The 23,574-nt window shown below is 50.2% G+C and overlaps 1 protein-coding gene across 1 annotated transcript; it reads right to left on the reverse strand.

Moving 5' to 3' along the window:
• Window positions 1-526: 526 nt before the first annotated feature.
• On the reverse strand, window positions 527-23,254 carry LOC118885402 (sialic acid-binding Ig-like lectin 5). The gene is made up of 19 exons (XM_036834039.1): window positions 23,140-23,254; window positions 22,690-23,073; window positions 22,210-22,488; window positions 21,932-21,979; window positions 20,534-20,630; window positions 19,147-19,228; window positions 16,433-16,599; window positions 14,910-14,961; window positions 12,588-12,639; window positions 10,535-10,599; window positions 10,296-10,344; window positions 9,843-10,229; window positions 9,347-9,625; window positions 9,078-9,125; window positions 6,647-6,904; window positions 6,277-6,561; window positions 5,872-5,968; window positions 5,442-5,523; window positions 527-1,309 (listed from the first exon to the last, which is right to left on the reverse strand). The coding sequence occupies exons 1-19, from the start codon at window positions 23,171-23,173 to the stop codon at window positions 1,127-1,129; spliced, it is 2,928 nt and encodes a 975-aa protein (XP_036689934.1). The 5' UTR covers window positions 23,174-23,254; the 3' UTR covers window positions 527-1,126.
• Between the last annotated feature and the right edge of the window lie 320 nt (window positions 23,255-23,574).

A 23,574-nucleotide genomic window follows, 5' to 3' on the forward strand; every position in this document is an offset into this window, starting at 1 on the left:
AGAAGTTGAATACTTTTCTGTATGCTTATTGGCCATTTGACTATCTTGTCTTTCTATTCGGTTGTCTGCCTTTTTCTAATTGATTTGTGGGAGCTCTTTACATATCCCTTTAAATTTTTTTTCAAATTTATTTATTTATTTATTTTAAAATTTATATATATATATATATATATTATTATTTTAATTTATTTATTTTTGGCTGCGTTGTGTCTTTGTTGCTGCATGCGGGCTTTCTCTAGTTGCGGTGAGCAGGGGACTACTCTTCATTGTGGTGCGCGGGCTTCTCATTGCGGTGGCTTCTCTTGTTGCGGAGCATGGGCTCTAGGCATGCGGGCTTCAGTAGTTGTGGCACGTGGGCTCAGTAGTTGTGGCTCGCGGGCTCTAGAGCACAGGCTCGAGCCTGTTGTGGCACATGGGCTTAGTTGCTCTGCGGCATGTGGGATCTTCCCGGACCAGGGCTTGAACCCGTGTCCCCTGCATTGGCAGGCGGATTCTTAACCACTGTGCCACCAGGGAAGCCCTCAAATTTATTTTTAAATTATTTATTATTTAAAAAAATATATTCATTGTATATTCTGGGTGTCCTTTGTTAGATACATGTATTGGGAAATATCTTCTCCATCCAGAGAGGTAAATTTAGATTTACTTTAAAAAAATAATACATGTTTTATCTCCTCCCTCCCAGAAAAACAAACAAACAAAAAATAATTCATGTTCTTAAAAATAGTCAGGCAAAATAGAAACGTGTGGTAGAGCCAAAAGCTGACATCTCCCTCCATCCTGAGGTAAACTTAACACATAACAATGTAGTTAACAACTCCCAAAGTGCATTTTTCCCACTTAACAATATACCTAATGGATATTATCCCCATTTTACAGAGAAGGAAACTGAAGCACAGAGAGGTAAAGTGACTTGCCTGATATAACACCCTTAGGGTTACCAGGGTCTGGATTTGAACCTAAGACTCTCTGTGATCTTTAGCCACTCCAAGGAGCTTCACATTCTCATTTATAAGCTCTGGCTCAGAGGGCAGTCAAGTCTTCAAGAATCGGTGCCTGGCACACATTTTCTTCAGAGATGCATTTTCTGGGCTCCAGCCTGGTTCTGGGGTTGGGGGCGGGGGCATTATTTCTGGATCTTGATCTCTGAGTACTCAGTGGTGTCCTGGTCTTGAAAGTTGTGGGTCCTCAGCCTGTGGAAATTGAGGGTGGCATAATGGAGCTCCTGCTCCTTCCCTGAGGTGGAGGTGGCCGGAGCTGGGGTCTGGTAGTCTGAGGGGCTGTCTGAACAGGATTCATTGAGGTGACCCTGAGTGGGACGAGAGAAGAGCTTCAGAGCTGGCTGTTGAGGTCTGGAGAAGGGAACCTGGGGCTTGAGGGGGGCAATTATTCTCTTATCCATTTCACACCCATTTCCTGAGGATTCACTCATTCATTCACTCACTCATTCATTCATTCATTCCTTTAATCATAGTGGTCTGTTCTTCTTGTTACTCACCCCACTGAATCCTTACAACTTCCCTCCATGGATGATATAAATATTATCCTCATTTTACAATTAGGAAAACAGACTGAGTGAGCAAGGTGAAGTGATTCTTCCACAGACAAGATCCCTGACCTCGGACAGTCTATGAGGACAAGGAGACTGTATGAAATTGTTGCACACTCAAAACTTATCGAATTGCAAAATGTGATTTGATGGACAGAAGCAGGGTGCTGTGGGTGAGAGTCACAGAGGTCTGCAGGAGACCTGCACTACCCTCCAGGGGCTCACAGTGTGGTGGGGACAGGCCTGTGATTATTACAGGGATGCATGATGACAGTCGGTCTGGTATAGGGCAGGGGAATATTTAAATGACATAAATTGGCATGACATAAAAAAAGAATGAAATAAAACAGAAACAGACTCACTGACATAGAGAACAGACTTGTGGTTGCCAAGGAGGGTGGGGTGGGGGAGGGATGGATTGGGAGTTTGGCATTAGCAGATGCAAACTATTATATATAGAATGGATAAACAACAAGGCCCTACTGTATAGCACAGGGAACTATACTCAGTATCCAGTAATAGGGCTTCCCTGGTGGCACAGTGGTTAAGAATCCGCCTGCCAATGCAGGGGACATGGGTTTGAGCCCTAGTCCGGGAAGATCTCACATGCCGCGGAGCAACTAAGCCCGTGTGCCACAACTACTGAGCCCACGTGCCACAACTACTGAAGCCTGTGCGCCTAGAGCCCATGCTTTGCAACAAGAGAAGCTACTGCAACACGAAGCCCGTGCACCGCAACGAAGAGTAGCCCCCGCTTGCCACAACTAGAGAAAGCCCACATGCAGCAACGAAGACCCAACGCAGCCAAAAATAAATAAATAAGTTCATTAATTAAAAAAAAATCCAGTGATAAACCATAATGGAAAGGAATATGAAAAAGAATGTATATATATATATATATATATATATATATATAAAACTGAATCACTTTGCTGTACAGCAGAAATTAACACAACATTGTAAATCAGCTATACTTCAATAAAATAAATTTTTCAAAAAAGAATGAAATAATGCCATTTTCAGCAACATGGAGGGACCTAGAGATTATCATACTAAGTGAAGTAAGTCAGACAGAGAAAGACAAATATCATATGATATCGTTTATATGTGGAATCTAAAAGAATGATACAAAAGAACTTATTTACAAAACAGAAACAGACTCACAGACAGAAAACAAACTTATGGTTACAGGGGAGGCAGGGAGGGATAAATCAGGAGTTTGGGATTAGCAGATACACACTATTACATATAAAACAGATAAACAACAGGGTCCTACTGTATAGCACTGGGAACTATGTATAATATCTTTTAATAAACTATAATGGAAAATAATCTGAAAAAGAATACACATATAGGAATCACTTTGCTGTATACCAGAAACTAACACAATATTGTAATCAACTCTAGTTCAATAAAAAAATAATAATAAAAAAATTAATTGGGGCAAGAAAGATGACTGAGGGCTTGACCAGTGCAAATGGGATCAGGACAGAGGAAATCTCAAATGCAAACGCACAAAGTCACAAAGAGCGAGCCCTGCCTGGAGATATAAGGATCCTGGAACCACTTACAATATGGGGCAGGGGCGAGGGGATTTGCACACCAACAAGCATGTCTGCAGCACCAGCTGGGTGTCCTACAATTCAGCGCAATTCTGACACTGTTAAGGGCTCAGTCCCATAAGCCTGCCCCACCCTCAACCTCACATGCCAATCACAAGCCCCAGATTCTCACCCGTGCTTCTGACCAGACAGCTGTCAATCAGAGATTCCCACAACCCCTCTCCTCAGATTCCATTAATTTGCTAGAGCAGCTCCCAGAACTCAGAGAAATATTTCACTTATTAAATTAGCTGTTTTTTTTTTTTTAAATTAAAGGATATAACTCAGGAACAGCCAGATGGAAGAGATGTGTAGGGCAAGGTATAGGGAAAGGGTGCAGAGTTTCCATGTCCTCTCCGATTGCTTCATCCTCTTCAAATCTCCACTTGTTCACCAACCTGGAAGCTCTCTGAGCCCCATACTTTGGGGGGTTTTATGGAGGCTTCATTTCATAGTCATGATTGACTGAATCATTGGCCCTTGGGGATTGAACTCATCCTCCAGCCCCTTTCCCATCCCTGGAGGTCAGGGCGTGGGACTGAAAGTTCCAATCCCCCAATTGCATGGTTGGTTCTCCCAGCAACCAGCCCCCATCCTTAGGTGCTTCCCAAAAGTCACCCCATGAATCTAACAAGAGATACCTTTATCACTCCCATCACAGGAAAGTTCAAGGGTTCTAGGAGCTCTGTGCCAGGAATAGGGGATAAAGACCAAATATATATTTCTTATTATAAATCATAATATCATAGAATATAATAAGCTCATTTTGTGGGGAGGGACAGGATGCCGGCTGGAGAACTTGGCAGGGGACAGATCACAGAACACCAGACTGAAGAATTTGGTCTTGATTCCCTAGGCCTGCACTGTCCAGCACAGGAGCCCCCAGCCACACGTGGCTCTTGAGCCCATGAAATGTGGTGAGTCAGAACAAAGATGTGCTGTGAGTACAAAATGCATACTGGAGTTCAAAGTCGAGAAAGAAAGAAAGAGAAAGAAGAAAGAAAGAAAGAAAGGAAAGAAAGAAAGAAAGAAAGAAAGAAAGAAAGAAAGAAAGAAAGAAAGAAAGAAAGGAAGGAAGGGAGGAAGGGAGGAAGGGAGAAAGAAAGGAGGAAAGAAAGAAAGAAGGAAAGAAAGAGAAAGAAAGGAAGGGAGGAAGGGAGGAAGGGAGAAAGAAAGGAGGAAAGAAGGGAGGAAAGAAGGAAAAAAAGAGGGACTTCCCTGGTGGCGCAATGGTTAAGAATCCGCCTGCCAATGCAGGGGACATGGGATTCGAGCCCTGGTCCCTGGAGGATCCCACATGCCACGGAGCAACTAAGCCCGTGAGCCACAACTACTGAGCCTGCACTCTAGAGCCCAAGAGCCACAACTACTGAGCCTGTGAGCCACAACTACTGAAGCTCTTGCACCTAGAGCCTGTGCTCTGAAACAAAAGTCACCACAATGAGAAGCCCATGCACCACAACGAAGAGTAGCCCCCACTCGCTGCAACTAGAGAAAGCCTGCCTGCAGCAACAAAGACCCACGCAGCCAAAAATAAATAAATTTAAAAAAAGAAAGAAAGAAAGAAAGGGGGAGGGGGAGGGAGGGAGGGAGGAAGGAAGGAAGAAAGAAAAAGAAAGAAAGAAAAAAGAGGAAGGAAGGGAGAAAGAGAGAGAGAAAGAAAGAAAGAAAGAAAGAAAAAGAAAGAAAGAGAGAAAGAAAGAAAGAAAGAAAAAGAAAGAAAGAAAGAGAAATCTCAATAATTTGTATGTTTATATTGACTGTTGATGACATGATGTTTGAAATAATACTTTGGCTACGTTGGGTTAAATAAAATATTATATTAAAATTGATCTCATGTTCCTTTCTACTTTTTTAACGTGGCTAAGTTTTAAGTTATATACATGGCTCGCATCATATTTCTGTTGGATCTAGACAGTGGAGAGCAAGCACAGGGTGACCGAAGGACAGCTGTTATGGGAATTTCTTGCCGAGAGCTTGTTCGGGGAGAGAGATGAAGCCAGTGACCCAGCAGAGAGAATGTGAGGGCTCAGCAGGGAAGGGGCCAAATGGAGATGAGCTTTGCTAAAAGGAAGATGGACAAGACTTGGGCAATTCTTGGCTCTGGGAAGTGATGGAGCGGAAAGAGGAGAGGGTGATTTGAGTGCAACAGGAAATTCAGGAGGAAGAACAAATTTGGAGCTGGGGAGGAGGAACTCATTTTTTGAGGTGCTGAGTAAGCTGCTATGGCCCCTGTTGGGGGAGAGGTGTCCAGTGGAGACACCGGATGGAAAGTTGCCCACATCACTCACCAGAGAGATGGAACTCAACGCTGGACGGACGCCATCTCTGCTTGATGCCTTCTCCGCTGACTTCTTCCTGTAGATCTTCACTCTGAAGAGAGAGACCAGGGCCTTTCAGCTTGGTGGGCTCACTGCATGGAGCCGAGAAGGACTGACTGAGTGCAGGCTGGCGTCCAGCTGCAGAGACCATGACCAGAACACCTGTTCCCTCCTCCAGGATGGCTGGCACCAGAGTCCACACTTGGCCCAGATGTCAGGAGGCTACATTCCTGATGCCGATTCAACTAACTGCCCTCCTTCCTGGCTTCATCACTCTACCAGGGCCCTCAGCTCTGAGCTTTGAGTTCTGAAAAATTCTTTGAGTCTCCCCCTCCTTCGCCCCCTGCCCCCCGTACCACCACCTCGGGAAGTCTTGTCCCAAACTGGGGCCACCACTCACACGAAGAAGATGAGGCAGAGGCAGACAGCTAGCAGGGCTGTGACGCCAGATCCCCCGACGGCCCCCAAAACCACACCGGTCCTGGGTGCTGGCCTCCCTGCAGATAAGACACTTGGGGTGACCTCCAGTGTCCCTAAGCAGGCACCTAAGTGACCAGCCTTCTCAAATCCATGACCCACAAGTGTGCCCACTTCTATCCAGGACTCTGTCCTTTGTCCCCCATCCTTCTATATGATTGTAGCCTCCTGTGTCCCCAGCCCCCACCCCAGCCAACCGACAGAGGACCCTGAACTCTAGTTCCCCTTTTGCCCTGCATCAGGCTCATTTCTCTCCCTCTCAGTATCTTCTAGCACGCAGACTCGTGTGTCCCCTTTCCCCGGACACGGCCCTTCACAGCTCCCAGACCTGGAAGCAGCAGGACAGTGGCGCTCTGTTTCCCGTGGCCGTTCAGGGCCTCGCAGCTGAGTCTGAGGCCAGAGCTGAGCCCCTCGCTGAGGCTCAGGGAGCTGTTGGCCCAGGGCCCAGCCGAGCTGGAGGTGACCTTGAAGGAGGCGTTGCTGAAATTCCCCTCCAGCAGCCCCTCCCCCAGCCGCCAGCGCAGGGAGGGGACCGGCTGGGCTCGGGAGGAGCAGCTGCAATGCAGACCTTCATCCTCCGGGGAGCAGGAGGGTCCCAGCAGCTGCGGGGGGTCTGTGGGGAGAGATGGGAGGGATCAGAGGAGACTCTCCTCTCCCTAGAACCCAGGCGTCCTTCCCTCAGGTGTTTTCCAACTCACTTTTCACAACGAGGCTCAGAGATGCTTCCTGGGAGCCCAGCGGATGCTGAGCTCGGCAGACATATTTCCCATGGTCCCCCAGTTCCACCCGGGGCAGCTCCAGGACCCCAGGGGTCGAGGAATTTGAGGGGCTCAGGGTCAGGTTCCCCCGGGTCCAGCTCATCGTGGCCGGAGGGTTGCTGTCGGTGACACAGTCCAGGCGTAGGAACTGGCCCTCCTGGACTGGGAGAGATAGGCTTTTGCCCAGAGTTTCAGGTCCTGGCAAGACAGAGAGAGAAAGCTAGCTTCAGTCTGCCTGTCTGTCTCTCTGTCTCTTCCATTGCCTAATGGCTCATGTCTTCCTGTTTTGTAGCATTTGTCAATTTCCTCTGTGTAAAAACTCCCGTCTTGGCCAATTTCAAGCATCTAATTTGAAACCACTGAACCCAGAAGTGGGAAAAGACGGACACAAGTGCACAACTGGCTCTTGCCAACCAGTAAGAGCTAATCCCAGTACATCACTGAATGCAACTTTAAAAAAAACGGCGGGAGTTCCCTGGCGGTCCAGTGGTTAGGATTCTGTGCTTCCGCTGCAGGGGGCACTGGCTTGATCCCTGGTTGGGGAACTAAGATCCCACAAGCCATGCGGTGCGGCCAAGAAAAAGGGCATGTTTTTGCCTAGCAAAATCACCATACACTAAGTCAAAAGCCCACGATTAGGCTGGAAATAAATCCTTTCAACGAATACGCAGATGATTGCGTTAATATGCAAAGAGTTTCTTCAAATCATCAAGAAAAAGACCACAAAGAAATACGCATGGTTTTTAAACACAATGAAAGATACTCAACCTATTCACAAAATGATAATGCAAGTTAACATGATAGTGTATTCACTTATGGTATCAGCAAGGATGAAAATGTTTAGCAGGGAAATAGACACATAGCAGGGGGTAGTGTAAACAGAACAACTTCCATGTAGCTCGATTTGGCAATATCTGTAGAAATTACAAACATACCCTTTGATCCAGGACTTTCTTCTCACTCAAAAGTTATCTTCCAGACCCACACTTTTGTCTTGTCTTTGCAAAGGATTGGAAACACCATAGTTTTCCACTAACAGGAGACCTATTAAGTACTTTATCATATAATATACTTCTAATTGGAAAACCATGGGGTCATCATTAAGAATGAAGAAGGTTTCCTATGTACAGATACAGGAAAATCTCCAAGATATACCAAGTTTGAGAAAAAGGTGAGTTTAGTTTGCAGAAATGTACCAACGTCACTTCCTTAGTTGTGACAAATATGCCATGTTGATGGAGGATATTAATGATGAGGTGAGAGATTTGTGGAAAGTCTCTGTACCATGTGAGTCTAAAATTACTCCACATGAAAAGTTTATTAAAAAATAATAATAGAGATGCAAAGCATGTGGGTAGTATGGTCTGCATATATGTGTGTGTTTTAAAATGTATATGTGTAGGTTATATTCGAAAAGATAACCAAGAGGGGAGATACACAAGTGCCGAATACTGTTTTATTCTTATTAAATTTTGCTAGGGACTGAACTATGTTCCCCTCAAATTCATATGTCAAAGCCCTAACCTCCAGTATGATGGTGTTTGGAGGTATTTGGATGGGTCTTTGAGAAGTTATTAGGGTTGTATGAGATCATGAGATTGAGACTTTCACGATGACTTTAGTGGTCTTATAAGAGATACCAGAGAACGTAGACAAAAAGCAGCCATGTACAAGCCAGGAAGCGAGCCTTCACCAGGAACCCAATCAGCCAGCACTTTGACCTTAGACTTCCCAGCCTCCAGAACTGTGAGAAATAAATTCCTATTTTTTAAGCCACCTCATCTCTGGTATTTTATTATGGCAGCCTGAGCTGACTAACACACACTGTATGCTTATTATTTTATTTAATTTATTTATTTTAAACTACGTTTTATTTCTTGTTTTATTTATTTATTTATTTTGGCTGTGCCGTGCGGCATGCAGGATCTTAGTTCCCTGACCAGGGATCGAACCTGCGCCCCCTGCATTGGGAGCGTGGAGCCTTAACCACTGGACCGCCAGGGAAGTCCCGTATGCTTGCTATTTTAAACAATAACATTAAAATGAGGGAAGGAAACTGAAGGAGTAGGTGGGGTCTAGATCCTAAGGAGAACGGGGGCAGGATGTGGGAGAAGGATGTAGTCCTGGCAGTGGGGACAGCCACATCCAACAGACAAGGAAGAGGCCACGCGATACCCCATGAGAGCAGGGTCAGCGAAAGGGGGAGGCCAGTTTGTAAGCTGATGAGCCAGTGGGGGGTTTCCCACCTCTGCTGTCCCCACCCCAGGCCTGAGCCTCTCTGCCATCGGAGTTCTGAAGCCCAGCTCTGCTCCGAAGGGCAGAGACACTTCCACTTCCACCACACCCCTGGAGAAGGGAGGTTTCGACCTACCTGTGCCTTCTTTCCGGAACACCCTGATGGTCGGCTTCTGGGGTGCATCTGGACAGACAGACATAACTGTCCATTTTCCGGTGGCAGGAAGGTAGGCATTGGCCCTTTTCCCCCAGAAACATTAGAAATAGGAAGAGGGCGGAGTAGTGTCCTCTTTCCTTCCTCCCCAGTTCCAGCTCGCAGGGCTCAGTACCCAGTAGCCCAGGCCCTACCTCCCCGCCCCGACGCCCTCCGCCCTCAGGGACCCGGCGTCCTGGCCCCGCGCTCACAGGACACGTTGAGCCTGACGGTCCTCTCGGTGCTCACGCCAGCTCCGGGGAAGGTCACTCGACAGGTGAGGTTGGTGCCATGGTCCTGGGGCCTCAGGGCGAGGGTGAGCACTGAGGAATGGGGACTCTTGGGGTGCAGGGAAGTGAGGGCAGCCCCGATCCAGGAGAAGGTGTGGGGTGTCCCCCTCTCACAGGCCCAGGGCACTGCACAGGTGATGTTCCTGGGGCGGCCGGATTCCAGGGTCCCCTGGACGCGGATGTCGGGTGTCTGTGTCAGAGCTGAAGAGGAGAGAGAAAAGGACCCAGGCCCTGGAGGGGGGACCCCGAGTGTGCCCCTCAGAGCGGTCTCTGCCCCAGGCCAGCCACAGCGTCCTGTCCTCCTAGGTCCCCTTGGGTCCCTCCCAGGATGAGAAGACAGGGGGTCCCCTCCCAGCCCTGCCCTGGGGGCCCTCAGGGCCCGTGCGTCTGTGTGTCCTCTCCTTGACACCATCCTCACCTGCTACATTCAGGAAGATCATGTTCTCTTTGTAACTATATTTCACAACAGGCCCTCTCTCCACCCTAAAGAAGTATGTGCCCGTGTCTCCCCTCTGTGCATCTCTGATGTCCAGGGAGCAGTTGTAGGCCCGGGGGTCTCCAAGGAGGTGGAATCGGCCCTGGGACTCCGTCAGCACCTCACGATCTGGGTTGTTTGTGGCCACTGGAGGATCCTGGTAGATACTGGCACCTTCCCGGAACCAGTAGCCGTGAGCTGGGACAGAGTAGTCCCAGTAGCTCCGGGGATAGTAGAAGGAGCAGGGCACGCGGACACACAGGCCCTCCTGCACCGTCACGGACTCCTGCACTTGCAGCCAGTAGTTGCTCGAACCCTGAGCCAGGGACCCTGCGGGGGAACGAGGGTCAGCCGCAGCCCCTGCCCCGCCCAGCCCTCTCCCCGCCGCCCACCCACCTGCCCACAGCAGGGACAGCAGCAGCGGCGGTGGTGGTAATAGCAGCATCTTTGGGGGTAAGAGTGATGGGGCCTTTGTGTCACAGGATTGAGAGGAAGCCCCAACAGGAAGTCCAGAGCTGAGGTCGGAAGGTAACCGACCACAAGAGAGGAACTCAGCACCCAAATGCTCCCGGAGCTGCATGGACCTTGGAGAGTAACCACTTCTACTTTCCATATGAGGCCCCGGTGAGGGTCACAAGCAGCGAGTACAGCCCAAAGGTGTCTCCCGGGTCCCGGTCCACAGCCTGTCCCTCCCACACCTCTGTCCGCAGGAAATCGAGCCGGTCAGTCCCCGTCGGGTGTGAGATGCAGGAAGGGCAGCCGGCGAAGCTTCATGCATGAGAGGCTGGGACGGGTCCTGCCGGGCTGAAAGAGGTGGTGATTAGTTACAGAAATTGTAACAGGGAAGAGCCAAATAGGACTACATGTTGGATCTGTTTCTTTTCCTTTAACCTTTGCTTTCCGCTGCTTTTGTTCACTAAAAGGATACTATCTATACATAATGCCTTGCCTCCGGGAACCCTGCCCCTCTGCCTGAATGTTAAACCAAAGTGCCTTCGTTCAGGGAAACATCCGGACCCCATTCCACCTGTGGATGGATACAAGAAAGAAGAAATTAACACACCCCCTCCCGGAGGCTGGCCATTCCAGGTGATACTTGCAAACCTTATGGCCTTTCCACTTTACTTCCTCATCTCCTCGCCCTCTCTGTGCTGTAAAAGAAACTGGCATCCAAACCCCAATAAAACGGTTTTTCAGAGACACTAGTCTGCCATCTTCTAGGTCTGCCAGCTTTCCGAATAAAGTTGTTATTCCTTCCCTCCACGCCTCGTCTCCGATTCATTGGCCTGTTGTGAGGAGAGCCGAGCGAGCTCGGACTTGGTGACAAAATGAACGTGACACAGGAGCACCTCTCCTCTCAGGGGAGGGGGGCACAAGGCAAGAAGGCGACAGACTTTGTCTCCATCCTTGAGAACTTCTCAGACGCCCCAGCTCCTGCTGATACAGTGTGAGATAGGGGCAGCCCAGATAGAAGCTTGGAGGAGACCCCATCACTCTATGCAGCTAGAAGGCGAGTTCCCGGGTATAAATGGACAGAGAGGGTGGGACCAGGGTCCAGGAGGGTGGTCACGAGGACATGATCCTACAGGTGGTCCTGAGGCTTCCTGGCCTGCTCACAGCCCCCTGCCCCAGGCCTCCCTCCCTGGTGTTGACTGCACACGCCAGGCTTGGGAGCCAAATGACAGCCCAGCGTGACACTGGGGAGATGCCGCTTTTTGGAGGTAGGTGGGCCCTGCCCTTCTCCCTTCCAAGCCTCAGTTTCCTCATCTGTCACATGGAAGGATCACAATGTGCAACCCTCGTCTGTGGGAGAATCTGATACAAGGACAGAGGTGGGCGTTTTCTACAGACTCTTCTGTGACTGTCTTGCAGCTCAGGTGTCTGGCCCTGCCCATTCCTCAGGGGTCATTCTGAGTCCCACCCTCAGCGAGAAGCTCCTGGTGGTCAGCGCCTCCCTGGGGCTTCCTCCTCTGAGGCCTTTAATGAGGGGGTCAGGGGCACAGGCTCTGCAGTAGACGGCTCTAGGCTTGAGCTTGGTTCCCTAATGCTTGCTGTGCCACCTTGGGAAGGGGCTTAACCACTCTGTACAGAGGTGTGCCTGTGCTCACGTGGTGTTGGAAGCTGAATTGTGTCACCCGCCAAATTCATATGTGCATGTCCTAACCCCCAGTACCTCTAAATGTGATTGCATTTGGAGACAAGGCCTTTAAAGAGGTAATTAATATAAAATCAGGTCATTGGGGTGGGCCTTAATCTAATAGGACTGGTATCCTTGTAAGAAAGAGAGATGGGGACACAGACACACACTGAGGGAAGACCACGTGAAGATACAGGGAGAAGACGGCCATCTACAAGCCAAGGAGAGAGGCCTCAGAAGGATGTATATATATATGTATAACTGAATCACTTAGCTGTACAGCAGTAATTAACACAACATTGTAAAGCAACTATACTTCAATTAAAAATTTTAAAAATTTACAATCATAGGAAGAAGAAGCCAGCCCTGCTGACACTTTGATCTCAGACTTCCAGCCTCCAGATCTGTGAGAAAATGAACTTCTGTTGTTCAAGCCGCCCAGTGGGTGGTACTTCCTTATGGCAGCCCTAGCAAGTGAACCCACGGGGTCACCCCGAAGATTCGATGTGTTCGTACAAGGGGAGTGCTCAGAGCAGCCTAGAGCAGCTCACGATTGACGCGGCCGCACAGCGGCCAGTGGCCAGCCTGCAGGGTGGGGCCGCTCTGAGGGCAGGAGGAGAAAAGGGAACGAAAGAGGTGGTAACCCGAGGACACCTCGGCTTCTCCTCCCGATCTCAGAGTGGCGGCAGTGAGGGGTGGCGTGAAGCGAGATCTTACTTCCCTGCCCGGGAATTGAACCTGGGGAGACTGGATGAAAACCAGGAATCCTAGCCACCACACCCCCGGCTCTTGCCCCCAGTGAAAAATGCATTTCTTACAGAGGCAAAACTGTAAAAACAGGTACAAAGTTTATTATTAGAGACACAGCACAACAACAAGTGAGAGAGCACACAGAGAAACAGTTTGCTTAGTTAAGATAGAAGCAGGGCAGAGACGCACACCCGGAGGGAAAGGGTGTGGGCGTCCCCCCTAATGACCAGGAGCCCCATAAAGAAGCGGTTAAGTCATTCATATACGGCAGTTCTTCCGGGTCTTTGTTTACCTGTGGCCAATTATCTGGTTTCTTTTTCCACACCTGACCTGCCCTAGGACCCTCCCCAACTTGCGTGCGCAACTTCTTTCCAAGATGGAGTCCAGCCCAGAGGCCTATGGGACGGACTTAGCATCACATATTATGGGGTGGTGCCCCCTCCCTTTTGACCCCCAAGGAGCCTTTCTGCGCATATGCAATGTTTCCCTTGCCCCAAGGATGGGAAATGTATGACCTCTTGATCTTTTAACAGGGTTTGTCCCACTCTGTCCCTGCCATAAAAATCTCCAATGTCTGGATAGTTACCCTATTTCTGTTGCTGGTTTTTATATTGAGGTGCAGATCTCGAAAGATAGACAGGAGTCCGGTCATAAATACGTAGTCCTGGAGCCTGTTTGTCTCTTGCTTCAGGAAATGTAAACAGGGGGCCGGGAATGAATGTCCAGCCTGGAGCCCATCTTCTTCTCACCCCAGGAAGTGTGAACAGGAGGCCAGTTGTAAATGTCTAGCCTGGAGCCCATCTATCTCCTGCCTCACTCCGGGCACCGGCTCTGACCTCTACTGGCTCTTACTTCACTCTGGCCACACTTCCGCTCCCCTCCTCAGGCCAGGACGTGCTGAGCAGGCCTCTGTTTGGGGCAGGTCCCTCTACTGGCTGGGCTGGTAGCTGCTCCTGCGTCCTGGGTGCCTGTCTCCCATCTGTTAAGCAGAGTGTCCCGTGGGGTTGGGCTGAGGCGAGGCCAACACTGGAGGAGAACCAGCCAGGGTCAGGAAGGGGGATCGAGACACGATCGCAGTCGGGCGTGGCCTGGGCTGATGCCGCGGGGAGGACGGGGCTGTGGGGGCCCCGAGGAGGGAGAGAGGGCATACCTGGGTGATGGGACAGGTGAGCTCGTTCGTGACAATATGATGATAGCCCTTGACTGTTTCTCAGTCAGGGTTTGGGGAACGGTGGGTCTGAGTGTCCATCCTCGGTTGGGTGTAGGGATGGGATGGCCTGACTCTGCATTGTTCTTAGGGTCCTGGGGTCCTAAACCAACGTGCCGTCTTCTTCCCACTTTCCAGAATTCTCCTTTGGTTGTCCCTTGCACCATTCGCAGGGTTTAGAGTTGTGAAGAGAGGGAGAAGCAGGGAACGATGGGCCAATGTCATCTTGTCTGGATTGGAAGGCTGACCATCGACCTTTAATGTGTTGAGTCACATCACGCAGGCTGACATTATCATAAACGACAGTCTGACTTAACTGTTCTTTCTGGGTGTAGGCGCCGGCTTTGGGCGCCAGGTTTGGGTTTTGCCTTTTCTTACACCACACCAGAATCTTTCATCTGTTCAAGTGTCACTTTAGAAACTGGGGCATCATGCATTATCCCTGCCACGGTTTCGGTGCTGCTGGTATATTTGGGGCTGTTTTTTGCTTCAACTGATTTTCAGTAAAAGTAGAGTGTTAGGCTTTTTTTTTTTTTTAATATTTTAATTAATTAATTTATTTATTTATTTTTGGCTGTGTTGGGTCTTCGTTTCTGTGCGAGGGCTTTCTCTAGTTGCAGCAAGCGGGGGCCACTCTTCATTGCGGTGCGCGGGCCTCTCACTATCGCGGCCTCTCTTGTTGCGGAGCACAGGCTGCAGACGCGCAGGCTCAGTAGTTGTGGCTCACGGGTCCAGTTGCTCCGCGGCATGTGGGATCTTCCCAGACCAGGGCTCGAACCCGTGTCCCCTGCATTGGCAGGCAGACTCTCAACCACTGCGCCACCAGGGAAGCCCGAGTGTTAGGCTTTTTAGGAGGAAGTTTACAAGCTCCTGCTTCCCTCTACCTTCTCAACCCAGACTATAATTTTGAACTCACTTTGAAGGATAAGAAGGTGTTTAGCCAGATGACTTCACGGGGCTGGGTCTTCCTGGAAGGAGAGATGCAGGTGCTCCAAGACAGTGAGGGATGCATCAGAATGGGTTCTTAGAGAATGGCTTGAGGGATGGGTCGTTTGGGATATGGTGATGGAGAAGCAGATTGGGTGAGACTAAGAATAACCTAGAACAGAGGTCAGAAAACTACAACCCCGGGGCTGCCTGTTTTTGTGGATAAAATTTTGTTGGCACACAGCCACATGAATTCATTTGCAAATTGTCTGTGGTTGCTTTTGCACTACAGCTGAATAGTTGCAACAGAGACCATATGGCTTGAAATGCCTAAATAGTTACTATCTGGCCCTTTACCAGAAAGGTCTCCTGACCCCTGACCTAAAATGTCAGGTTGAGAAGCTTGTAAATTATTCTTCTGGGTTGAGGAGGGAGCAGTATTTTGGCCATGGTCAGCTCTAAGATTTAGGAAATTCTCTAAATGTTATTACTTGATTTTGGCTATAGCAGGGCTAGTAGAAGACAGGGAGGATGGAAAGGGAAGATTCAGGAATGGAAAGAGATGGTGCTGGAAGCCAAGTCAAGGAAGGGATCCATGGGAGGGTTTTGAGTAAAGAGTGAGACTGACATGTAGCCGATGTGGTGCTCGGGACAGGACATACCCAGCCTCTGGGTGAAATGTGCAAAGAAACAAAAAAAATGTTGCCTGCCATTCCAGTAAACAAAGGATGTTGCCCGCCATTAAACCATCAACCACTGCAGTCTCCCCCGAAGGTGTGCCCCGAGGGGAATTCAGGACGGAGAAAAACACGATACTGTCCCTACCTTGTTAAGGCGCATATCTAAGGAATAATTTCCAATAAGCTCAGACTCTTGCATCTTCCCATACATAGAAAAGCTCTAAAAGCTCTAAAGCCATTACCTTGAGATGTCTGATTTTTGTGGTTAGACATCTTCTGATGGTCGACTACATGTTTGTCTGTTTGTTTTCAGCAAAAACACCTTTATATCCCGGCTCCTCCCTGACCTCTTTGGAGCAGTTCCTCAGAGCTATCGGAGAGGCTGTGTCCCAGGCTATAGTCCTCAGTAAGATCCCCAAAGAAAACATAACTTGCAACTTTTAGGTTGTGTGTTTTTTTTCAGTTGACAAAGGTCACAATGTATTAAGACTTGTGTTGCATATTTCGTACTTTTCGTTTAATCCTCACAACAACGTTGTGATGCTGGTCTTCTCACATCCATTTCACCAAAGCAGAAAACCAAGACATGGAGGGGTAAGGTGTCTCGCATGATATCATACTCTTACTAAATGAAAAAGCGTGGATTTGATGCCAGCTCTCTCTGAATGCAAAGCCTAAGAGAGTTCCAACATAGCAGGAAACTCACTAACAGTAGTTCGTAAACCCATCACCTATGGGGAGGTTAAGTCTCTAAGGATTAGCCTGTGGGTCCCCCTTCCTGTAGAGGACATGGACGTTCTGGCTGAGGCTGACGCTGCATTCGGTTCCTCACTTGGTCCTGATCTCCGCGTATTCTGAGTGGGTGCTCTCCTGAAGATGCACCCCATGAAAGGTGAGGGAGGCGTAATGCAGCTCCTGCTCCATCCCCAAGGTGGGGGTGGCCCCTGCCGAGCTTGTGGGGTCAGGAGGATCCTCTAACTTGGACTCCTGCTGGTGATGCTGTATGGAGAGCAAAGAAAGGGGTCAGATCAAGGTAGTTTCGGGGGGAGAAGGGAGAGAGGGTCCAGGAAGTGAATTTGACTCTGGGACAGAGCATTTATTCATTCTTCCATTCCGTTACCAAATGTTTCTTAAGGTTCCATTTATTCAGTCATCCAACAAATATAATGCTATAGATTGTTTTCCAGTTCTACTGAACACTCACACAGACCTATGTAGAAAATATTACTATGTTACAGGGAGAGAAACTAAGCGTCAGAGAGGGTAGGTTCTTCCCAGGGACACACATCTACTGATCACAAACTCAACTCCTGGCCCTCTGAGGTTTCCTGTGTGCCCAACGTTGGATACACAGGAGTGTGTTTATGGAAAAACTCACTTCTCCTGTGTGTCTCTCCTTTACTCTCGCACTATTATCACACTCACAACACTTCTGACACCAGATGTGTGGGTTCTTTTTACCCCCACACCAAGGAATTCTCCCACACCCGCTGGGTGTCCAACAATGTAACTCAATTCTGATCCTATCTGCCTGGAGATAGTGTCAGATCCCACAGGTTAAGGGCTCAGTCCCATGAGACTGCCTCCCCCCCCTACTTCAGATGTCAATCACAAGTCCAGGTTGTCACCTGTGCTTCTGACCAACTGGCTATAAATCAGAGGTTCCTATGACCTCCTCCTCAGGTTTGATTAACTTGCTAGAGTGGCTCACAAAACTCAGGAAAACCGTTTAGTTACTAGATTACTAGTTTACTATAAAAGGATAGAGCTTAGGAAGGCATGAAAAGTCCGATGAAGAAATACACAGGGCAAGGTATGTGGGAAGGCGTGCAGCGTTTCCATCCCCTCTCAAGACACATCACTCTCCCAGCACCTTCGCTTGTTCACCAGCCAGAAGCTCCCTGTACCCCATACTACCGGGATTTTTAGGGAGGCTTCATCATGATTAAGTGATGCATCTCTCCAATGCATCAGGCTTGTCCCAACCTCTGAGCCCAGCCCTTGTAGCTCCCTCTGTCTAGAGCCCTTCAACGACTCTCTTTCGGGGGCTCACACTGTGTTCCTTCCCTTCCTGCAGGTGTTTTCTCAAAGACTCCCACGCCCAGGACTGTCCCTCCCATTCTCCCATTGCATTTCCCTCCATAGCTCTTATTTCCTGTGTATTTTCACTACTTTCCTGTTCATTGCTTTCACCACAACCGCCCCACTCCCCTCTCAATAAATGTAAGCCCTTGACAGCAAGGGACATTTTCCACTTGCAACATATGTCTCTGTAAAAATACAGATATTACCCAAGTGCCCAGAACAATCGACAAGTGGGAGATAGTTGCTGAAGGAATAAGTGAATGCATGGCTGATGGATTTGCTCAAAAGCCTCAGTGATGGCCACATTAGTCATAGCTCAAGAAATAAATGAAAGTCAGGGTTCAGAGGATGAGCAGGAGTAGGGCTGGCTGATACGGACACGGGAGGAGAAGGGGACAGATGGGCAATGATCCTGAGATGCAAAAAGCTTACTTTGCTTGAGCAAGCCTGTTTGGAAGAAGTGCAGCATTAAAGCTGACGCTGGTTTTCCTGCCCTAAATGTCAATCAAGTTGTTTGGCAGTGTGGAGAAACAGTGCATTTCAGACTTGGGCAGGATGGGACAACGGTCTTTGATGCAGGTAATGCAGATGCAGGTAATGCAGATGTTTGGAGGAAGGTGAGGAGGCTTCAGCAGGATATGAACTAAGTGGGGAGCTCAGCTCAAAGGGAAGGTTTGTATCAAGCTGTATTTAGAAGAAACACAGACATGCTTTGCAGTGTATCAGTGCAGAAAGAGGTGATGGGGGAAAGGGATAGATCTCTGGCTGGGAGTCAGGAACAAGAGTACCACCGATGAATTGGAGAACCCAGCAGAAGTATGTTTAGGGATGTATTAACCATGTGTTTCTGATGTTTTGACAACTGGGGCTTTGTTAACCCTCGAGGGATTGCCCCTAGCCAGTGCTAGTCAATTTCTCGAGATTCTAAGGGATGTGCCTGCAAGCCTGCCCTTCATATTGCAAATCGATCAGCCCAAACCACTTCCTTTATCAAACTCTTACTCTCTGGACCATTATCCTCCCGCTCTCATCACCCCGGGGCCAGGTACCAGACAACTAGAGACAGCCCCTGCACCCCGGAGCATTCTGAAATCATTCAAACTAGACAGTCCTCAGTCTGTTTTCCCTGCCTGTTCCTTCCCACATAAACCACAAAAGAATCTCTTGCCCAGGTTTCCTCCTCACTCCCCCTGCCTCTTGACAGACCCTGGTGCTGCCTCTCATGGCCCTGCATGTTGTGGCGTGCCCCCTCCTCTTGGCAACTGTAATACCTGTCTTTTCTGTGGCAATCGTCTCCTGATCTGTTGGCCTCACATACAGGAATAACAATAAATCCTACATTTTCAAAGAAGCGGGAAGGGGAAGAGCTCATTTCTGGACACGCTGAATGGAGCATGGCTGTGGGCCACCCCGGGAGATATGCAGGGCAGGCTGCATTGCAAGGATGCCCAAGTCACTCACCAGGGAAGTTGGCCCTATGGCAGGGTGGACGTCCTCCACACCCACTGCAGTCCTGGCTGCCTTCTTCCTGTAGGTCTTCACTCTGATGGGAGACACCAGGGTCTGTGACGCAGGGTATCTCTTTTGAGGCTGGAGTGAGTGACTAAGGCAGGTCAAGAGTAGGGCGAGCCCAATATATCCAGAGAAAACCATAATTCGAAAAGATACATGCACCCCAGCGTTCATAGCAGCACATTTAAAATAGCCTGGAGGGCTTCCCTGGTGGCGCTGTGGTTAAGAATCCGCCTGCCAATGCAGGGGACACGGGTTCGAGCCCTGGTCCGGGAAGATCCCACATGCCGCGGAGCAACTAAGCCCGTGCGCCACAGCTACTGAACCTGCGCTCTAGAGCCCGCGAGCCACAACTACTGAGCCCAAGAGCCACAACTACTGAAGCCCATGTGCCTAGAGCCCGTGCTCCGCAACGAGAGGCCACCGCAATGAGAAGCCCGCGCACTGCAATGAACAGTAGCCCCTGCTCGCCGCAACTAGAGAAAGCCCGCACACAGCCATGAAGACCCAACAGCCAAAAATAAATAAATAAAATAAATAAATTTATTTAAAAAAAAATAGCCTGGACATGGAAGCAACCTAAATCCATCAACAGAGGAATGGATAAAGAAGATGTGGCACATATGTACAATAGAATATTACTCGGCCATAAAAAAGAACAAAATAATGCCATGTTCTGTGACATGGATGGACCTAGAGATTATCATACTGAGTGCAGTAAGTCAGACAGAGAAAGACAAATATCATATGATATGGCTTATATGTGGAATCTAAAAAAATGGTACAAATGGATTTATTTACAAAACAGAAATAGACTCACAGACGTAGAAAACAAACTTATGGTTACCAAGGGGGAAAAGGGGTGGGATAAATTGGGAGATTGGGATTGACATATACACACTGCTATATATAAAGCAGATAACGAATAAGGACCTACTGTATAGCACAGGGAACTCTACTCAATACTTTGTAATGACCCATAAGGGAATAGAATCTAAAAAAGAGTGGCTATATGTGTATGTATAACTTATTCAATTTGCTGTACACCAGAAACTAACACAACATTGTAAATCAACTCTACTCCAATAAAAATTAAAAAAATAAAAATTAAAAGGGTAGAGGGAGCCCAGGAACCTTTATAACAAGACTGTAAGAAGGTCCCTTCTCCTCCCGGCTTCTGGATCTGGGACCAAGGCTGGGAACATACTCATGCCTGGCTAGGTGTCTACTAGCTGGATCCTCACTACCTCTGCACCCCCCCCACCCTTGCTCTGGGTCCTCACAACCCCTCCAGGCCCCTCTTCTCCTCCACTGGCCCACACCCAACCCAGCTCACGTGAAGAAGACGAGGCAGAGGCAGACAACAAGCAACATGGTGACACCAGCTCCCCCAATGGCCCCCTCAATCACTCCTGCCTTGGTCCCCGATTTTCCTGCAGACAAGAGAGACTTGGGGAGAATTCCAATCTCGATAAGCAGGCGTAAGTCTCCTCCTCTCCTCAGCAGGTAGAGAGAGGTGCCCCTCCCTTCCCACCGAGGGTGCAGCCCCTAGGTTCCCCCACCATTTGTAGGACCTCAGCCTTTTCCAGAAGGACACAGTCTATGCCACACTTCCTCTCCAGCCCACATACTCCCAACAAACTTCAGCTCTTCGTAGAGTCAGCTATTTCTCCATCCAGGGTCTCTCTGCAAAAGACTCCAGACCTGGCCACAGCAGAGCCATGAGGTTCTGTGCCCCGTGGACATGCCAGAGAGACAGACAGACAGAGAGCACTGTGGGATGCTGAAAGGCCTTGTCTCTCCTCCCTTCCAGGGAGGGTGTCTAAATCTGCTCTCCTGGCCTCTGTTGGCCCTGTCACTCAGGGTCCACGGTGATCTTTTGTGCCTTCAGAAGGAGGTGGAAGCAGGAAGCTTCTCAGACCTCCAGGTCAGACCCAGACAGCTCTTCTGGCCCTGCCTGGCGGCACCCCAACACCCAGGGCAAGGGATGTGCGTCTGGGCATCACCTGTCAACAGTTTGGTGGGCACTGCTGAGAGAGCCCTAATGGGGCTCACTCTCCAGCTGGGGGACCAGATGTTATGACCAGTGGGAATACAGCAGTGAGGGGAGCTCTGGGCTCCAGAGAGGGGTCAGGGTGAGGGCTGAGGGGCTGACAGTCAAAAAACTGGCCCAAAGAGACGTGGGGACAACGAAACTATTCTGTGTGATACTATAATGGCAGATACATGTCATTATTCATTTGTCCAAACCCATGAAATGGGTTGAACCCTAATGTCACTTATGGACTTGGGTTGAAAATGATGTGTCAATGGAGATTCATCGATTGTAACCGGTACCCTCTGGTGGGGAATGTTGTTGGGGGGAGGCCGTGCGTGTGTGGGAAAGTGCAGCGGGGACAAGGGAAGTCTCTTTACCTTCTGATGAATTCTGCTACGAACCTAAATCTGTTCCTGAAAATAAAGTCTGTTTAAAAAATGCCCCCCCCCAAGGCCTTCCGAGACTGGAGAAAGATAAAGACCATATTTAGAATGGGCAGAGAGGAAGGTGTGGGTCACTTTGGCAAGACCAGAGTCGGAGGATACTGCAGGAAGAGACCTAATGGGGGCTTCTTGTGTCTAATTGCAGGACCACACCCGTCCTGCACTATTTGAGCTCTGAAAGTGCAGCTCTGACCCAACCTGGAAGAGACCCCACTCCAGTCAATGCCCCATGGATGGGGGCGCTCCTTCTTACCTGTGCCATCCCCTAAGCACACACCTCTTGTTGGGTTCTGTGGAGCACCTAGGAGTGGAAGACAGAATTTCCTTCTTCAGTGGGAGGACTGGGCTGAGATAAGGGTAGGCGTCCCCCCCCACACACACACCCAGAAGCCACAGAAATGCAGGCGGGACAGGGCTTCTGTCCTTCTAGGCCTCCTACTCAGCCGGGTCTCCAGGGCAAGAACACCAAGTGTCCCCGGCCTGGCCCACCTGCCCCCATCCCCTCACGCCCCGGGCATCATGGTGCAGCACATGTGACATTGAGCTGGATGGTCCTCTCCACGATCACACCACTTGTGGGGAGCTTCACCTGACAGGTGAGGTTGGTGCCGTGGTCCTGGGGCTGTGGGGTGATGGTGAGCACTGAGGAGAGGTGGGTCCTCGGGCCCAGGGAGGTGAGGGCAGCTGACGTCCAGGAGAAGATGGGGGGCGTGCCCTGCTCACAGGCCCAGGGCACAGAGCAGGTCAGGTTCCCGGGGCAGCCAGACTCCAGGGTCCCAGAAATGAGGATGTGGGGTGTGTGAGTCAGGGCTGATGAACAGGGGGGGAGACGGGGTCAGGAGGAGGCTTAGAGGTGCAGCCCTGAGATAAGCTTCAGGCTTTGGTCCAGCTCCTCTTTCTGAGCCCCCGCTTGCTTTACCCCCGACCCCTCCCAGGAGGGGGTCCTATCCGAGTCCTGCCCTGGGGCTCCATGTCCTTCCCCTGAGGCCTCTCCCGGACCCCACTCCTTACCCGTCACATGCAAGGAGAGCTGGTTAGACTTATAACTCCATAGTGTACTTCCTCTTTCCACACGAAAAAAGTATGAACCTTCATCCCTCCTCCTGGCGTCTCTGATGTCCAGGGAGCAGTTGTTGTCTCCACGGTCCCCTAGGAGGTGGAATCGGCCTTGGGTCTCTTCCTGAACTTTACGATCTGGGTTGTTTGTGGCCACTGGGGCATCCAGCTTCTCATTGGCCCCTTCCCGGAACCAGTAGCCAAAAGCTGGGACAGAGTCGTCCCAGTAGCTCCAGGGATAGTAGAAGGAGCAGGGCACGCGGACACACAGGCCCTCCTGCACCGTCACGGACTCCCGCACTTGCAGCCAGTAGTAGCTCGAACCCTGAGCCAGGGACCCTGCGGGGGAACGAGGGTCAGCCGCAGCCCCTGCCCCGCCCAGCCCTCTCCCCGCCGCCCACCCACCTGCCCACAGCAGGGACAGCAGCAGCGGCGGCATCTCTGAGACGGAGGGCTCCTGGGCGTCCTGTGTGTGAAAAGAGAAGCAGGAGGCGAGAGGGAGGCAGGGCTGCGGGGAGACCCCCGGGAAGCCGGGGAGGAACACGAGACTCCGCTGTGCACAGAAGAGGAACTGCAGAGCCGCAGCTCGTCCCCCCTCCGCGCAGAGCGGACGGACACCCCGCGGCCCAGAGACCCCGGAGACCTGCCCAGAGAGGAGCAGGCGAGGAGGAGACCCCTGCCCTGCCCCCCATCTCGGGTGGGTCCTTCCCGCCCCAGAGCCTCTGAGGACACGGGGACGTAGGACACGGCGAGCCTCCTAAGGGCCTCCCGTCTGAGCACCGCTGTCCACACCAGGGAGCCGCTCAACCCCCGTCTCGACCTGGAGGCTCACAGCCTCAC

This window comes from Balaenoptera musculus, chromosome 19 (genome assembly GCF_009873245.2).
Source record: "Balaenoptera musculus isolate JJ_BM4_2016_0621 chromosome 19, mBalMus1.pri.v3, whole genome shotgun sequence".
Classification (NCBI taxonomy): Eukaryota; Metazoa; Chordata; class Mammalia; order Artiodactyla; family Balaenopteridae; genus Balaenoptera; species Balaenoptera musculus.